Source organism: Chlamydotis macqueenii, chromosome W, assembly GCF_036417535.1.
Source record: "Chlamydotis macqueenii isolate bChlMac1 chromosome W, bChlMac1.mat, whole genome shotgun sequence".
Classification (NCBI taxonomy): domain Eukaryota; kingdom Metazoa; phylum Chordata; class Aves; order Otidiformes; family Otididae; genus Chlamydotis; species Chlamydotis macqueenii.
In genome coordinates, this window is record NC_141592.1 from 46543719 (window position 1) to 46563222 (window position 19504).

Below are 19504 nucleotides of genomic sequence, written 5' to 3' on the forward strand. Positions count from 1 at the left end.
TTATCAACTTGATTCCTTAGGATGCACAGCAATAATTAATCAATGCCATATCTATTAAGATTTCTTTAACTCCTTCTCTCAGGCTGCCCCTGTATCAGTGGGCACACCATTATACCCCCATCTCCATCTGATGGCCCTAGAGATACCCCTTCCAATATGCAATTTTTAGCAATCAATGTCCAATCCATAAATCCACGACCTGCCTCCGCTTTCCGCACTGACCCCTCTACTTTACTCAATGTCTTTTCTACGTCCGCCACCAACCGCGTGAACCTTCAGATTAAAGCGTCCACTACTCCCGCTTCGCTGCCCCCTCCCCTATCCGCAGCCCATGAATCCTTAGGGAGAGGTGGCAAGCCGGTCCCGCCCCTCCGCGAATCCACAAGCGGCGGAGCCGACGGGGCAGAAGGAGAGACAAAGGGCATTTCTGTGTCCTCGTATTTGGGGGGTTGCTCCTTCGGTTCAGGCTCCTCTGGCAAGCAAGGCGTGATACACAGGGGAGTACACCCAAATTCTATTGTCCCTTTATCACTATCAGAGGCTCCCGGCCGAACTGGGCAGACCACCGGAGCACCATCCCCCCGTCCCCTCCACGCCGTCTCGACCCCGTTTGTCCCCCTCCCCTTCCGAAGGTCGCCCTTCTCCTTTGATCGCAGTTAAAGCCACAACCCACACTCCTCACGCCTCTCGAGCCTTAGCCAGCAGTCTTTTCACCGAACCTAACATCTCCAGCCGTGTCACCACACCCTTCGTCCCGACCTCCCCTTCTTCCAACAGCTTTTTCCCTGCCGCCTGTAACCGCGCCACATCCATCACCTCTCCCGGCTTGTTAATCAAGCCCCTTTTCTGCATCCATAGGATGAACTCCGTCAACGGTGCCCTGTGCACCGGACAATTCACATCTTTATCCAACGCCTTTAATACCTTCACTGTATCCGGGATGGATGCCATCCTAACAGCAGGCAGGCATGACCGCCCGCGTGGCCCCAGCTCAAACCGTCCGGACCTATCACGTCGCCTTCTATCACGTCGGGGTCACCACTTGTTGGCTCTCTTGCCAGCAAACCAACCCAGGACGCACCGGAGCCCCGCTCCGGGGAAGGCAGAGCATCACACAGATACCATCAAGCTAAGCCTTCCACTTAATGCTGTGCAACACAGGGTTAAATACCCGTACACCCGCTGCGCACGCGAACGCACCCGCCCCCTGCGCCCATGGACCTAACCGCGCCTAGCGCGCAAATCACTGTGGACCGCACCTCCTGCATACGTGCGGCCCTGCTCGCAGCCCTTCCCACGCACATGCAACCCATCCCCACTCATAGCCTTGTTACTAGGCTGTAAGTTCTGCCTTGCAACACCCACTTGTTTGCTAACGTTACCCAACAACACCCACCTGTTTGCTAACGTTACCCAACAGTCTATTGATTGCCACCGTTTCAAAGGCCCTTCTCATCATGGGGTACTCTTCCAGAATCTCATTGAAGTTGTCCACTGAGAGGGAATAGAGACGACAGTACGTGTCTGCTCGTACGCTGGCAGTTCGATGGCCCTTGGTCAAAAGGCAAATCTCTGGGCAGAGAAAAATTCAACACACACAGGAAACAATGAAGTTAGTGAACCATGTGAAACTTAAAAGCTAGGAAGTGACTTAGTGCTAACAGTCATCAGTAGTAATTTTTCTATCACTGTTTACGCAAGGATGCAGGGGCAATTTTGAAGGTGTTTGATTCTATTTTTGCTACTCTGAAAAAAATAACTAATCTCCTTTAAGAGCCCTTGCTGACGCGGAAGTCACGGACACTGCTGACAACCAATATGATCAAGCAAATGCCGATTTATTGTTGATACATCCGGGTTAATATAGCCCTTCTAATTCTGTATCATATGCAAGCTCTCTACTAATTGGTTAACTATATCATGCACGTGCTCCTAGCTAAAATATGATTCGTTAAGTCTCTTTGTTCACGCGCACGGCTCTCTCCACCTGCACCCTGCTTCACTTTCAGCCCCCCCCAGTCACGTATGCAAGCTGTTTTCCTTCTTCTCAAGGTTGCTTCATTTACTTTCTCACAGGAAGCTTCATTATTTTCTCACAGGCGGCCTCATTATTTTCTCACAGGTGGCTTCAGTACTTTCTTACAGGCATCTTCAGTACTTTCTCACAAGCGGCTTCAGTGATGTCCTTGAGGCCTGCTGCTCACAAACATAACAATTCCATTCGGTCTGGATTGTTCACTAAGTGCCCCTGGTACTCCAGGTATCCAACAAATCCCCCTTTTTGTTTTGAACAATCCAGACCCACTTTCATCATACGTTCCATAGCTTTCACAAAGCATTTTAAAATATACCCCAAAATCATCAGTGTCAACAGCAAACCCGTCAATAATACCAACCCATAAACTATCAAATCTTTTAGCCAGCCTGTGACCCCCAAGGATTTCAACCAGTCTGTTAACCTGCTTTCCACTTGTATTGCATGCATGTTGCATCATAACTCTGCCAACTGATAGCGTATCGACTTAGAGTGATCAGAAACATCCATGCAACACATACCTTCAAAATCTTCACATCCATGTCCATGCGCTAATAACAAAAAATCCAATGGCTGCTAGATTCTGCAAAAATATCATGACGCATGCTATCCATGTCTTCTAATAATCCTGATAACATGCTAGAGGTTAAATTCATTTGCTTTTGTGCCCAACAAGCTAATTTATTTAAGTTAGCTAAAGTTTTTGCAATTGTTGCCCAAGGAACAAATAAAGATAATGCTATCCGCTCAGCTGTACCCAACAGGGTTAAATTGCTGTCCCAATGGGGAGTCAATACTTTTAGCGATCTTCTTGCTCGAGTATGATTCCATAATGTTCTCACAGATGGAGCAAACATTATCAATTTTCCAAAATAACATGGTCCTCCTATGGCCCTTTTTGGTACTCCTGACCTTATTTTACTACAATATCAACTAGGTTCATGTAGGCCTCTACTGAATCCCCCTTTTTTTTTTTTTTTTTTTTTTTTTAAATGAGCCAGATTGTCTGTATTGAGTTGTTAATCATTTTTTGCAAGCATGGTATGTTAATGATTATGCCTAGTATGATGCCTAGTATCACAATTCCGATTTTAACCAAGGACAGCAACCACCCAGTTATGCCACACACAAGCTTAGTTAATAAAATTACTGATCACACGTTATACATATTCATGATTACGAAGCAAAGCTAAGTTTCACTACCTTCTAGTAATTTTCTACTATAACATTTTTCTACTATTATAGATATAACAACTCCAGTAACTTTCTTATCTATAAGAGCAATTACTAGTTTTCTGCAGGCCTCTGTTGAAACAAGTCATAAATTCTGCTAACAATGTTTTGTATCTTAAAGCTTCCCTTCTCATTCCATGGCTTTCTTCCAACAAGCAGGATTGTATCCCTCTCCCAAGGACAGTTTTCTTTCACTGACACCGTACTGGCTCAAGAAATACCCACATCTCTCTCTTCTTTGTTTATGAGAAGAGGCTTGTTTCAACGCTTTATCTATTAAAGTCTGCACACATTTTAAGACACAGAATATAGATCAAAATATATATATAAAGGAATGAATAAGCATCCTACAGCTATTAGTAACAAGCTTATATCAAGTCACCAAAAGATTTCTGAATATATCAAAGCCATCACTTTGCTGCTGTTTTTGTACTCCTTTTTGCAAGTTTTGAATACTTTTGTGAATAGATTCCAAATGATCAGACAGATTCATGCAGCAAAGCCCATCAAAATCCTGACAATCATGAATTTGTGCTAATAATAAAAAAATCTATTGCTGATCTATTCTGTTACTAACCCAACTACGCCAAAGACACCGCCGAGCAAGAGGATGATTATCAGCCGGGTCAGAGCAGAGAAGGGAGGCAGGCGCAGCACCTTCAGGGCGTCCCCTGTTGTAAATAAAGTGTGCTCTGGGTCCATCCTCTCCCATCCGCTCCGAGCCACCTCTGTTTATACCCTCAGCAGATTCAGTGAAAGAGTACTGACCAGGTGTTGCTGCATGCGTGGCCAACGCATACAACAAGGCCTGACTAGACGTTGCTGCATGTGTGGCCAGCACATGCAACAAGGCCTGTCAAGATATGTGCTCTGCAGGCTAACAGCGGTTCTGTTTTGTAAAGTAGCATAGTATATAGAATTTACATCAATTAACAGCGTTAATAGTGCTGATGCAGTTGTATTTATTTGCTTAGCAAGCCAACAGTCCAATTTATTTATCATAGTTAATGCCTAGGCACTTGCCACACCAGGTGTAAAGACTGAAGCAGCAATAATTTTACTTAGTTTCCAAAACTCTGTATTATCTTGGCAACCAGATTCAATGCTATGTATGCTTCGTTTAGGTCTTTTATGCTGTCTGGATTTTGATATGTGCTTGCATGATTACGTCATGCTGTGTCGTTGCAATGTATAGATCTTAAAGCATTTACAATCATTACCCCTCTAGAAACATTAGCTCTTGAATAGTTAAAAAAAATAGACAGAAGTCCATCTTTACTGATCAAAAAAAGTTTCATCTTTTCTAGTTTTAGCACTCAGCACTTGTGGCTGCTGCTGTTTTACACAGAGTTGCCGTCCTACCGGTATCTGGCAGGTCAACCAGACATGTTCTGAAAGGCTTACCCGCAGATGATACAGACAGGGATCCACTTGTTTACTGCTCCTGTAAAGACATGAGCGTATCCCTTCCCCCATGTTATAAGAGGGAACGGTCCTTCCACTTATACAAAGCTCGACTCAGACAGGAGTATCTGTTAACCATGTCAGGGGCGGGGGGGTGGGGGCGCCTGGCGGCAGCTGTGGCCCCAGGCATACAGGAGGAAAGAAAACTAAAACCCGAGGTTTAAGACAAGAATAGGGAGGGATCCTTAAAGCCACCGCTACAAGCAAAACAGACCATCACTAAAACCAAAGCAGGATAAGGAAAAAGGGAACAAGACAACCTCCCCCCACCCCTCCCTCTTCCCGGGCTTAACACCATCTCTATCTCCCTCCCCTGCCCCCTGAGCAGGACAGGGATGGGGGGCGGGGGGCCGGGAAGAGGGAATGGGGGTTGCAGTCAGTTAATCACGCGCCGCTTTATTGATATCAATGGTTAACTGCTGCACCTACAGCAGCAGCCATGACTGTAGCCTTTTCTTCTTCTACCATTCGCTCGGCAGCTTCCAGCAGTTGCCCTGTACTAGATCCTTTTGGCAGCGCACTAAGGGCTCTCTTAGTTTTTTTTCATTAGCATTATTAAAGGCAAGCATATCTAAGAACTTTGCTTTCATGTCATCATCCAGATCAGGGTGAGCCATAATTGCAGTGTGCAACCGATCAATAAATTTCCCATATGGTTCTGTGGGACCTTGCCTTACTGACATAAAGGCAGGTCCGGACTTTTCATCGTGCACCCTAGCAAGCGCTCTATAAGCCAAATCTTGGCCCAGTTGTAACACTTCAGTAGCAAATTGCGCTTGCCAATCAGATTGTGTGTAGGGTCCCGCTCCCATCAGCATTTGAGTTTGCACCCCAAATAATGGATCACCCTGTTGTCGAGGCGTTGCAGGTGCCCTATCACAAGCAGTCTGCCAGTGCTGAAAGAACTGCAGCTGCTGTGACGATAGCAAAAGCATCTGGACAATCATTCTAATATCATAAGGAGTTAACAACTGTGACAAAAAAATATGCTGCAACACAGATTGAGTATATGATGATTTTAGCACTGCACTGCACTTTTAGCTTCCTTCAATATTTTCCAGTCTAATGCTTGCCACACACTTCTCCCAGTATTATTGGTCACAACTGGAAATGCCATGGGCAAAGGCTCTCATTCTGTCAAAGCATCCCAAATCACCTCTTTCCTCTGCACTATCGGATTCAAATCCCCAGCCCCTCCCGCCGGCGTCCCTTGCAAAGGTGCAAAAAGACTGATCTCACCCAATGCTCCGTTCAGAACAAATAGGTTGGACGCTGGCAGGTCTCGATGTGGCACAGGCGAAGGAGTTGACAAGTTTCCCAGCGACGCTTCTAGGCGAACCTCTAGGGCTTCCAGCCTTTTTAGCATCTCTTGCAGCTGTGCATCCTTCAAGCCGGATGAATGTTCATCCCCCTCTTCCTCACACCATGGTGGCAGGGAAGAAGGTGGTAACAGGGGATAAACTGGAGCTGTTGGCGCCGGCGAAAAGGCTCGTGACTCTGAGCCTGCACTGGCGCAGTGTGGCGGGGTGCCTGGCGGTGGTACATCTGATGGTGGTGAAAAGCCTTTGGCAGTTTTTCCCTCTGGTGCCCACATATCTATAGTTATAGGGGCTGTGGCTGCATTTCCTGGAGTCCTTGCTGGGGCTCGAACCCCCCCACCCTCAGCACGAGCCGGGGCGGCGGCAGGGCTCGTTAAACCCGAGAACAGCATGCTGGTAGCGGAGGTGGACCCGCCGGCTGGAGTTAAGGCCGCAAAAGCAGATGCGGCAACTGAACGCTTGGCTTTCATGCTTATCAATGTTTCGTTAATTAGCCTCCACACGGTGGAGAGTTTGCTCACCTCCTTTGATCCCTCACTTATTTCATCCCACAGTTCTTTTCCTATCTTTTCCCATGTCAGGAGTTCAAAAGCATCATCAACTGTGGGGATTAATTCCCTTTTCTTTGCCCACTGCAGCAAAGCTTCTAGGACGGCCGAGTCATAACTCAGTCCTCTCATAGAGAGCATATGTTGGAGGAGCTTAACCACTGCTGACTCCTCTTTGGTCAGTGTGGACCCCATCTCCTCCCCGGCCGCTCGCCTGGCCAAGACGAGATTCCCTCCGTACCTTTTGTACCTTTTTGCGCTATAGCGACTTCCCGAGTGCCGGGGCAGCACTCGCCTTCGACCGGCTTCTGCCCCCTCATTTCTTCTTTCCTTCTTCGGTTCCGTCGGGATGTCCAACACCCATCTGAGGGTCCCTGTACCCTCTCTCCGAGGGTCCCTGTTCGGGCGCCACCTGCTGACGCGGAAGTCACGGACACTGCTGACAACCAATATGATCAAGCAAATGCCGATTTATTGTTGATACATCCCGGTTAATATAGCCCTTCTAATTCCGTATCATATGCAAGCTCTCTACTAATTGGTTAACTATATCATGCACACGCTCCTAGCTAAAATATGATTCGTTAAGTCTCTATGTTCACGCGCACGGCTCTCTCCACCTGTACCCTGCTTCATGTTCAGCCCCCCCCAGTCACGTATGCCAGCTGTTTTCCTTCTTCTCAAGGTTGCTTCGTTTACTTTCTCACAGGAAGCTTCATTATTTTCTCACAGGCGGCCTCATTATTTTCTCACAGGTGGCTTCAGTACTTTCTTACAGGCATCTTCAGTACTTTCTCACAAGCAGCTTCAGTGATGTCCTTGAGGCCTGCTGCTCACAAACATAACAATTCCATTCAGTCTGGATTGTTCACTAAGTGCCCCTGGTACTCCAGGTATCCAACAAGCCCTGCTTATAGGTTTTCTCAGTCTAGACTCTGATTTTATCACATTTTTAAAAAAAAATCTTCTTTAAATTGTAATAAATGATCCATCCACTGTCAAACACAGCTTGCTGACTAAATTAATCCAAGTGATTCTATTGATTTTTTTAAACATTCAGCTGACATAATCATTCATCAAATTTACTAAATTAATTTAACGAATGTAAAGAACCTTGATGGTTTTCATTCTCGTACTTCTTGTTGAAGAATTTCCACATGCCATCTAACTCTGAAGGCTTAGGGGCTAAGATGCTTAAATAATAGTGGATAAATCAAAGTACATTAATATGAGATCAGTACTAGTATTGAGTATATTTAAACCTCAACAGCTTTGGGGAGAATTTATAGAGACTAATGGCTATTTTAAGAGTTTTGACCTAATGTCCCTTACAAAACCTGATGCCCGTGAAAAAATGACAGTTTCCTGCAAAGAGTCAGCCAGGTCAAATAGAAGTCAGTCCTTTCCTCTTCCATCCCCTAGCTCAGTCTGACCCTTTCTCCTTTGATTGAAACCACTGCATTTTGGTTACAAGAGCAAGAAGGACATTTTGCCCAAAGGGAGCAGATAAATGCAGCAAATGACTGCTCCATTTCCTAAGTTCTACAATATATGGTTGAATTTATAGACAACTTAACTATCTGGAAAATTCATGTGACGGTGGCATACTCCTGATTTTCAACTTTCTTTACTTAAAATTGCTGCAAACAATACTAAAGACATAAGGAGGTGTCTTCTGCTGTACTTAACAAATAAATATACTTGAGTCTAAAAACATCACATGCCCAAAACAAATGTTGACTATGGATCCCAAGCATTCTGAAGAGTGTAAAAAATAATGGAGAAAGTACTGTTTTCATAATTATTAATCTAGAATATTGTATTTCAGTTTACTTCAGTAAGAAGGATAGGAAGAAACCATATTCTTGTCAAGTAAGGCGAATGGAAAGAATCACTGTGTAAACTATACATCATATTCTGCAAACCCTGTCAGCCCACAACTTAGGGTTGAAGAGCATCTTTTTGGAAGGCTCTTAATAATAGTCTTCTAGTTAGATATGACAATAAAGGACAGGTCAGAAAAGATATGGGAAATTTCCCAAAGCCTAGAAACTGATCAGGGAGTGCCACCATGGAACCTGACTGATCAGGAAGCAGGGAAAGCTTCATGTATGCCATCCCCCCATGCTTTTGTGTCTTTTTATAGCAAGTCCTGGAAGTCTTCAGAGCACATTTCCCAAAACTTCCAGGTTTAGGTATTTCTCCCTAACTCTTCATAACATCAACTCTTTGGCAAGGTGCTAAGATCAGTAGTTCTTGGTTTCCTTCAAGCTACTGAAGTTGTCCACTGACCAGAAACTAGCTAACAGGCACCTTCTTGGTGTGCCAGTCACAAGAAGGGACAGTAACCTTCAACCTGAGACACTCTGCTCCCAGCTTTACGACAGGTAATGTGAGTGATATTTTTTTCTTTAGCAAAGGACTATATAAACTTCAAGCAATTAAAAAAAACAATAAGCTTCTTGAGAAATGGAGAATCCTTCAGAAATTGAGTGATTTCCTAGTTCTGTGTTGACTTAACCATTTCTAATACAGAAAACAGAGATAAGTTGTTTTCATATGATAAAAATGTGATTGGTTTAAAATATACTTTTGTGTTGGGGGCAATGAATATCAGAAGCCCTGGGATTGAAAAATAAGGGACTTTCTAAGAGAAGCAAAATCGAGGACACCTGGTGGTGGTTAGAGGAACCATGGGTATAAAAGCATGGAAACAGTAAGAATAGGGGGCTTTTTGCCTAGGTTGTGGTTGAGTCTAAGATCATGACTGAGACTTTGTTCTACATAATTGGGCTATACTTTAAACAACTATGCACTGACAACTGGTGCTTGAACAGGTGGAATTGAACCATTCTGTTCCTAGACAGCTACAGGTTTGAAGCCTGTACAGCTAATTCATTACCTCAACTAAGGGAGGTAAGCAACTGGGAACAATGGGCAGTGTTGTGTCAAAGGCTTAGAGTTTATTACTGGCATGGTGTGCAATGTCTGAGAATAATGTGCAGAAAGGGGTTGTGACAGCACCTGTTATTCTGTCTGCTCCTCCATTTGAGACTGATAGTGAGTTGGAAAATTCCTTTGATCCAGGCCTGAAAAAGAAGCTGGGTTTTTTCCCCACTCTGCCCTGATGATTTGCAAAAAGGTTGCTCTTCAGCTAATTTAGTAGCTCCAGTGATGACCACAGAATTGGTTGATTGGAGGCAAGCTGCTATGGAAGGGGACATAGACTTGCTGAAGGCTCTGGCCATGCCTGTGATACTGTAGCCGAATGGCCCCCCCTCAGTGGGAAGGGTTTCAATTTGGGCTAGTGAAAGAGATCTGAGGTAGTGTAAAGGAGGAGGGACTTAATTTGCCATATATGAGGGGGTTAATTCAATCAATCTTTAACACAACTCTAATGCTACCTAATGATTGTTGCACATTGGTGCAAATTATCCTTACCCCCACCCAGAGAATGTTACGGCAACAATCGTGGAGAGACCACTGTGAATGAGCATTGCTTGAGAACTTGAACCAGCAGCCGGGTGACCCTTTGTATGCTGTCAGGGTTGATGTATTAATGGGAGAGGGTGTGTTTGTGCTACATGGTGCACAGTTGCGAATCATCTGTGAAGCTTTAGTACAGAGTCAGAATGCTGCTTTATGGGCCCTTTTAACCCTCCCTGATGAGAGTGGTACTGCGATGAAGTCCTTTGCAACCATAAAGCAAGAGGCTACAGAGCCCTATATGAAGTTTGTAGGTTTTTTGAATGAGGCTTTAGAATGCCAGGTAGATCATGCGGAAGCTGGATCTATATTGTTAAAACACCTGGCAGTTGCTAATGCAAACCAAATTTGTAAAAGGCTATTGTCCTCTTTACTGGCAACAAATCCTGGTGCCTCAATAGTTCAAATGGTAGAGGTGTGTAATGTGGTAGGGACGCATGGATGGCAAATGGCTCAAGCGTTTGCTGCTTGTCAACTGGGCGCATCCCGACCTCAAACATGTTATGGTTGTGGACAGCCAGGGCATCTGCAAAGGGACTGCCCTAGAAGTCCCAAAATATACTTTCCATGTAACAAGGGGAGATATTATGTGGAATACCATAACTCAAAATTTGCCTATAATCAGGGAAACCACAAGCTGAGTGCTGCAGGGAGGTGTGCGCGCAGACAACAAATGCTCCCTGGAACACTCCTCAGGAACCACACGCGTGGATGGGCATAAGCAAGTCACAACCCTCAACTCAGGCACCCCAGGAAGCGCAGGGCTGGACCTGTCCACCTCCCAACCTGTATATTTAGAAAACTCTAAACCTATAGCTGTACTGACTGGCGTATATGGCCCTATAGGGAATGGATGTCATGCCCTCTTGTTAGGAAGATCGTCTTTTTTCTTTTCCCTCTTTCCTTTCTTTCTCTCTTTTCTCTTGCATTTGCGAACTTGTTCTCGGGTAAATAGTTACCTGGCACTTGACTCCGTTTTGAGTCTTAATTCTGTTCCCGAGAATACGAACTAAACCACGCTCTGGTGTGTGAGAGGTTGGTCTAGCCACCCCTAGCCTCCCAGACTCATCTGAGGTTGGCTAGAACACAAGGGGGCCTTCCTCTCATCCAAAATTGGAACGTGACATTATTTAATTGGCGTGGTCGGCAGGATTCTCAGAGAAACAGAAAGTGTCCAGTTGCTTTATTAGAGACTCCAGTGTGTGTGTGTGTGACTGAGATGTACATTGGTACAAAGCAAGTGCTGAGTCCGGATCTGTGGTTCTGTTTGTCCGTGAGGAAAACAGCCGGAGAAGGATGAAGTGATAGAATTGGGTGAAAGACAAGTCTCTTTCGTGAGAAACTTGAAAGGTGTGTCCTCCTGAGAGTGTGTGAGGGGGAATTGTGGTAGAAAATTGTGGTGCAGCCCTCTCAGGATGAAATAATCCCTCTTTGGTGAGATGGGTGCTTGCAAATCTGCAAATGATCATGATGAGATCCCCGCAATGGTATTGAATGGGGATTTAGAGAAATTGGATGACCTTTTGGAAAAATATCATGCTTGCCCATCCCTTCAAGGGCGAGAATGGGTGAAAAATCATTGGTTCCAACCAGAGTATAGTGGATAGGATTGTGATATTACAGAAGGACTCTAAACTTAGGCCCAGGAAGGGAAAAGCTATAATTTGTGCCGTTTTAGGGGCAAGCCTGGCAGCAGCTATAGAAGATAGGAGGCAGAGATTGTGTCAAGATAATGTTGTGATAGACTCTTTGAAACTGGCAGTTGAATCCTTACGAGAACAATTAAAAGAGACCAAGCAGTTGTTGGAGGAGGAGAAACACCAGAATGTTTTGCTGAAAGAAACATTGAAGGAAGAATTGTGGAGAGAAAATGACTTGTGTGGAGAGGTGGAGTTGAAGCTGGAAGAGAAGGGGATCAGGCAAATCTACCCTCAGGGGGACTTGCAAAAAGCAAAAGAAATTGTAGAGAACCCTTCTCAGATGTATCCCCTAGTTAAAACTGAATATGTGTATGAGGGAGAAAACGATAATCATCCCCAAGTTATTACTAAAGAGGTTTTGTTTACAGCAACTGAGTTGGCAAAATTAAGGAAGGATTTTGCAAGGACTCCAAAGGAATCGGATACAGAATATGTCTGGAGAGTGTTGTTGCTGGGGGGGGGATGGGATCTTGTTGTCAGAAAAGGAAGCAGAAGGATATGGGGTTCGGGTGTATTTTTAACTACCAGCAATTATTGGGCCCCATGGTCTTTGACACAGGGGGCAGCATATTGGGCTGGGGGGCTGAACCCTTTGGAGAGAGGGGACCCCCTAGCCATCACAGGTACAGTGGATCAACTGGTGGAGAGTGTGCAGAAGGCTGCTTGTTTGCAAATGATGTATGATAGAGATCTCAAACCTAACCAGGGCTCTCCAATGATGATGCCTGTGGATCCCGAACGGATGACTCCTCTAATTTGAGGACTTCCTGATTCCCTGAAACCCATTGGGATCTAGCTACAGGGGAAGATACAGAGTACTCCTGTAGCAGATAGACTTACAGGTGCCCTGGAGGAAACAGTGACCCCTGATCACAGAAGGACAGGGAGGAAAGTGTGGACATGGGGAGAAGTAGCCCAAGAACTCATAAATTTTGGGAGGAAATACAGTCCCGTTGGTGGATTCAGGCAAAAAACTGAAACCAGAGCTGTAAGAGCCACAGGAAAAGGTGAAGGGTGGCCAGCACTGGTCAAGAGAAGTCACGATTCTGAGTTGGTCTGACTTACTGGTCCTGGGAGAGGGAGACCCCTCCACTGTCAGGAATGGTGGCAACTGGGGCTCCTGACAGGTATTCCCTGAAATTTAATGGATGGGCTTCCAACCCAGAAATTAGAAAAACTTATACAAATATGGTCAGGGCAAAAAGTCAATTTTGGAACAACCCCTAGTGCCCCACCATTGATAGACCTTAGGGAAGAAACTGATGCAGAAAAGAGGGTGACGGGAAACTAGTTCCTCTGTTCCCTGAAGGTGAGGGGGGAAACAGAGGGTGGATGTTTATAAAACAACTCACCTTAAATATGAGAGGAGATTTATTGATTACAGTGGCTGTAGGGCCACGGAAAAAAACAGTAACCTTTTTAATTGACACAGGAGCACAACTTACTGCACTGATGCAGACTGAGGCAGAGCAATGTGGAATTTTGACTTTGTCGAAAAACCTTATCTTAAATGCTTTGGGAAAAACCCAATCAATATCTATGGCCTCGGTAACATTACGGTTGCCCGGGGAGGAAGATCCAGTGCACACCAAGGTTGCAATAGGCCCTTTTCCGACAAATCTTTTGGGCATAGATGTATTGAAAGGCAGACAGTGGTGTGATACCCAGGGAAATTCATGGTATTTTGGCACTCCTCAAATTAGAAAACTCTCCAAAATGTCCCAGACAGAAGTGCATTTATTACAAGCAGCACCTGCCCTTCCCCCGTCCAAGATGACTAATGTGAAACCCTACCCTTTGCCCTTGGGGGCCCAAGAAGGGGTAGCCCCCGTGATTGAGGATCTTAAACAACAGGGAATTTTAATGTTCACCCATTCCCTGTACAACTCCCCAGTGTGGCCAGTGTGTAAACCAAACGGAAAGTGGAGACTGACTGTAGATTATCATCAACTCAATGCTAATACTGGCCCCTTGACAGCAGCAGTGCCTAATATGGCTGAGCTAATTTTGCTTATTCAGGAACAAGCTCACCAGGTGATGGCCACAATTGATGTAAAAGATATGGTTTTTATGGTCCCACTGCAGGAAGGGGACCGCGATCGCTTTGCTTTCACATGGGAGGGACAGCAGTATACTTTCACTTGCCTCCTTCAAGGTTACAAACATTCTCCCACCTTAGCACATCACGCTTCGGCACAAGAATTAGCCCTAATTCCCCCAGAACCGGGAGTTGGAGTTCATCAATATATCAATGATGTTTTGATAGGAGGAGATCAAAAGATTCCAGTGCAGATGACACAGGAAAAGATTATACATTACTTAGAGTCTCTGGGACTCCAGATTCCTGAGGAAAAGATACAAATTGCTGCAAATGAGGTTAAATTTTTAGGGATATGGTGGAAAGGAGGGTCAGTCTGTATTCCTCAAGACACCCTCTTGGCACTAGATCAGGTAAAAATTCCAGAAAATAAAAAGGAATTGCAACACGCCTTAGGATTTAGCCATTTGGAGGAAACACATCCCAGACTTTGCAATAATTGCTCGGCCCTTATATGATCTGTTGCAAAAAGGAGCAGCTTGGGAATGGACTCCTCTTCATGATGAGGCTTTGCGGCTTTTAATTTTTGAGGCTATGACTCACAAGGCTTTAGGCCCTATCCACCCCACAGACCCCGTGCAGATAGAATGGGGATTTGCAAATTCAGGACTGTCACTGCACATGTGGCAACAAGGACCTGATGGCCCTGTTCGACTGGTCTGATTTTATTCTTGTAGTTTCAAAGATGCAGAAGAATGGTATTCCACTTGGGAAAAAGGTGTTATTGTTGTAAGTATTGCCCTTTGGGAAGTAGAAAGGATCAGTCATAAACAAGCAATTATCTTAAGGGGACCATTCAAAGTAATAAAGCCGGTTTTATCAGGAACTCCTCCTCCTGATGGAATAGCCCAGCGTGCCTCCATTCAGAAATGGTATGCTCAAATTGAGCACTATTGTACTATTTTCCAAATAACTGAAGGGACCCCTAAAATCCTTCCCCTACAGGAGGAGACCACTCCTGAAGTGGAAAATAATACCCTTTCCCCCATTATTCAAGTTGCCCCTTCATTTTCAGAGCAATTACAGAATGTTTGTTTTACCCATGCCTCATCCAAACGGGAAGGAAGAGTTTGGAAATATCGGGCAGTGGCTCTCCAGATAGGGACAGGCAACAAAATAATCACAGAAGGAGAAGGTAGCGCACAAGTTGGAGAATTGATAGCTGTATGGAGTGTGTTTGATCGGGAATCAGCGGCATTAATCCCTGTACGTATATATACAGACTCCTTTGCAGTGTTTAAAGGATGTACCGAATGGCTTCCCTTTTGGGAACAGAATAATTGGGAAGTAAATAGGACACCTGTTTGGCAAAAGGAGAAATAGCAGGAAATCTGTTCTATAGCAAAAAAGGGGACCTTCCTGGTAGGGTGGGTGGCCTCCCACCAGGAAGATGATACCCCAACAAACTGCTGGAATGGCAGAGTCGATGAATTGGCTAAATTGGCGACACTGCAAACAGAGGCCTTGGTAGAAAAATGGGACAGACTCTTGGAGTGGCTGCATGTAAAACGAGGCCACACTGGAGCTCACTATCTCTATCGAGAAGCGGCTAGCATAGGGTGGCCAGTGACCCAAGAAATGTGTTGCACCTGCTTTTCTGCATGTGAACAATGCCGTGTGCAGTTGGATAGGCATCCTTTAGAACAACCTCCCCTACATTTACATGATGGAAAAGGCCTTTGGGACACTTGGCAAATTGATTATATAGGACCTTTCCGAAAATCTGAAGGAAAACAGTATGTAATAGTTGGAGTGGAGGTAGTATCAGGGTTGGTACAGGCGAAAGCCTTCTCCTGTGCTACAGGTATCAATACAGTCAAAACCCTCAAAATGTGGCTTAGTTCACTTCCTAAACCCCAATCTATCCAGTCAGATAATCGATCACACTTTACAGCAGCGATAGTTCAGGACTGGGCCAAAGAAGAGGGGATCAAATGGATATTCCATACACCTTATTACCCACAGGCCAATGGCATAGTTGAGAGAACCAATGGCCTTCTTAAATGATTTCTGAAACCCCAAGAGGCAAATTGGGCCAATTGATTGTGGGACGCGGTCCAATGAGTAAACGACCGGTGGGGAATAAACGGGTGCCCTAAATTCACGGCCTTTTGTCCAAAACCCCCCTCCTTGGTACCTGCCATCTCAGGCCCCAACCACAAACAAAACCCTTCCCATTTTCTAGGACAACCTGTTTTGGTCGAGCTACCCACCATCAGAACTGTACCACTGGTACTCACTAGCCCTCTGAAAATATATGCATGGAAGGCAAGGGATGCCTCTGGGAAGGAACATAAAATTAACACCCTGTCGTGGTTTTGTTAGTGAGGGGGGGCCTAAGGTGGTAGCTTCTGTAGGAAACTGCTAGAAGTTGCTCCCCTTTGTTCAGTGGACTCAGCCGGGCCTAGGGCGGACCTGCTGCTGGCCAAGGCCGAGCCGATTGGTAGCAGAATGTCTCGTGATAACGCCTCTGCGATAACGTATTTAAGAAGGGGAAAACAGAAAAAAAAGAGAGAGAAGAGAAGATGTGAAGAAGCTGAGCAGGGGCAGAGGTGCAGAGGGGGAGGCGCAGGCCTCATGGGCCTTGCAGGCCTCACCCTCTGGCCTCTCGCCAGGCAGCCGACTGGGCCCGACTCGGTCCAGCCCAGCTGCAAGAAGTGGAGAGGAGATGAGAAGTGAAAAAGATGTAAAAAAGATCCTGAGAGACATCTACCAGCCTGTTGTGAGGAACGGCTGCAGATGCCAAGGTCAGTTCAGAAGGAGGGGGAGGAGTAATGTGGCTCCTGGCCAAGATTCCCCTGCAGCCTGTGGTGACGACCATGGTGGAGCAGGTTGTCCCCCTGCAGCCCATGGAGGTCCACGGAGGAGCAGAGATCAACTTGGAGCCTGTGAAGGACCCCGTACTGGGGGAGGTGGATGCCTGAAGGAGGCTGTGGCCCGTGGAGGGCCCGCTGGGACAGCTGTTCTGAAGGGACTGCACCCCGTGGAAGAGATGACCCATGCCGGAGCAGTTCCACGAAGGACTGTGGCGTAGGGGTGGGACCCCACAACGGAGCAGGGGAGGAATGTGAGGAGTTCTTCCCCCAACCATGAGGCAGCGGCATGAAACAACATATGATGAACTGACTGCAACCCCCATTCCCTCTTCCCCCCTGTGCCACTCGGGAGGGGAAGGTAGTAGAGATAATGTTAAGCTTGGGAAGAGGGAGGGGTGGATGGAGGTTATCTTGTTCTCTGTCTCATTATCCTGCTGTTTGTAGTAATAAATGAATAGTTTTCCCTAAGTTGAGTCTGTTTTGCCTGTAACGGTAACTTTAAGGATTTCTCCCTGTCCTTATCTCAAACCTCGAGCCGTTTTTCCTTATATTTTCTCTCCCTGTTTTCTCGGAAGGTGGGGGGAGTGAGAGAGAGACTGTGTAGTCTGGTCCGATCGGGGCTGAACTACGACAGTTATTTTGGCGCCCAACGTGGGGCTCGAGGAATTTGAGATAAGGATTGAGTTTAATTGGGAGCGGTAATGGGCAAAACAGGGATTGAACTTGACAAAAGAGCAAAATGATTAGGGGAATTTTATGTTCTGATTGTGGTGAAGGGATAAGTGGTGAATTGTGTGTAAATTGCATGGTATATTATTCACTGTTGGTGTTTTGAGGATATTAATTTGATTCTTGGTGTGGGGAATTCTTTTTCTTTTCTGTTGATGTGTGTGTATTTTAATTAGAATTCTTAAATATGTAATTCGCAGAGGCGAGGGGTGGAATGTCGTGGTTTTGTTAGTGAGGGGGGGCCTAAGGTGGTAGCTTCTGTAGGAAACTGCTAGAAGTCACTCCCCTTTGTTCAGTGGACTCGGCCGGGCCTAGGGCGGACCTGCTGCCGGCCAAGGCCGAGCCGATTGGTAGCAGAATGTCTCGTGATAACGCCTCTGTGATAACGTATTTAAGAAGGGGAAAACAGAAAAAAAAAAAGAGAGAAGAGAAGATGTGAAGAAGCTGAGCGGGGGCAGAGGTGCAGAGGGGGAGGCGCAGGCGCAGGCCTCATGGGCCTTGCAGGCCTCACCCTCTGGCCTCTCGCCAGGCAGCCGACTGGGCCCGACTCGGCCCAGCCCCGCTGCAAGAAGTGGAGAGGAGATGAGAAGTGAATAAGATGTAAAAAAGATCCTGAGAGACATCTACCAGCCTGTTGTGAGGAATGGCTGCAGACACCAAGGTCAGTTCAGAAGGAGGGGGAGGAGTAATGCGGCTCCTGGCCAAGATTCCCCTGCAGCCTGTGGTGACGACCATGGTGGAGCAGGTTGTCCCCCTGCAGCCCATGGAGGTCCACGGAGGAGCAGAGATCCACTTGGAGCCCGTGAAGGACCCCGTACTGGGGGAGGTGGATGCCTGAAGGCGGCTGTGGCCTGTGGAGGGCCCGCTGGGACAGCTGTTCTGAAGGGACTGCACCCCGTGGAAGAGATGACCCACGCCGGAGCAGTTCCACGAAGGACTGTGGCGTAGGGGTGGGACCCCACAACGGAGCAGGGGAGGAATGTGAGGAGTTCTTCCCCCAACCATGAAGCAGCGGCATGAAACAACGTATGATGAACTGACTGCAACCCCCATTCCCTCTTCCCCCCTGTGCTGCTCGGGAGGGGAAGGTAGTAGAGATAATGTTAAGCTTGGGAAGAGGGAGGGGTGGATGGAGGTTATCTTGTTCTCTGTCTCATTATCCTGCTATTTGTAGTAATAAATGAATAGTTTTCCCCAAGTCGAGTCTGTTTTGCCCGTGACGGTAACTTTAAGGATTTCTCCCTGTCCTTATCTCAAACCTCGAGCCGTTTTTCCTTATATTTTCTCTCCCTGTTTTCTCGGAAGGTGGGGGGAGTGAGAGAGAGACTGCATAGTCTGGTCCGATCGGGGCTGAACTACGACACACCCGATGAATAGTTCCTTCATTTTAGACAAACTGACATCCTTCTAAACAAGCAGAAACACCCCCCCCAACTCTCACCTCTCAGTTGTTTTTTTCCTTTTTTTTTTTTCTCTTCCTCTTTCTCTCACCCGAGCAGGTTCTGTTTTGTCTCGTTTTAGGAGGAAGAAAGCACCAGACCAGAACCTGACATGCCTGCAGAGGAAGTGATAAAACCTATCAGTGAAGATGTCTGTAAACACCATTTTTCTCTCAATTATATTGCTCTGGGGACTTATCTGAGGTGGGGAAGAGACGCCAGCTCATCCCCCCGCTCTACCTACAAAATTTCTTTGAAAGCAATGAGTTTACTTTGTTAGCAAAAATCTGAGTGAAGCTTTTAACTTAAGCCATTGTTGGGTGTGTGGAGGACCTCTAGGACTATCAAGCTGACCATGGATCTCCATGCCCCTCACGCCAGGACAAATCATGAGCAATTACAGCGAGGTCAATGACACCAGTTGGGACAATTCCGAAACATGGTCAGTCCAATTCCCTGCTGTAGGTAGATATTGTTTAAGTCGCACCCAAAAAAGAGGAGGAAAGCAGATGTCAGTGGACACTCACATATAAGTTAATTAACAAAGATGTTAGTTTTAGTATATGGATGTGGGTTAATGAAGCCGGACGCAGTAAGAATTTTGGGGGATTTTGGTCAAATAAAAATGAATCCTTTG

General features: G+C 46.1%; 1 protein-coding gene across 1 annotated transcript in view; it reads right to left on the reverse strand.

Annotated features, from left to right (window-relative positions):
• The window catches only part of LOC147596754 (potassium/sodium hyperpolarization-activated cyclic nucleotide-gated channel 1-like), an 85314-nt gene that overhangs the window by 12088 nt on the left and 53722 nt on the right, over window positions 1-19504 (reverse strand). The window contains 1 exon segment of the mRNA XM_086769635.1: window positions 1419-1572. Within this exon segment, the coding sequence (XP_086625761.1) occupies window positions 1419-1572 (154 nt within the window).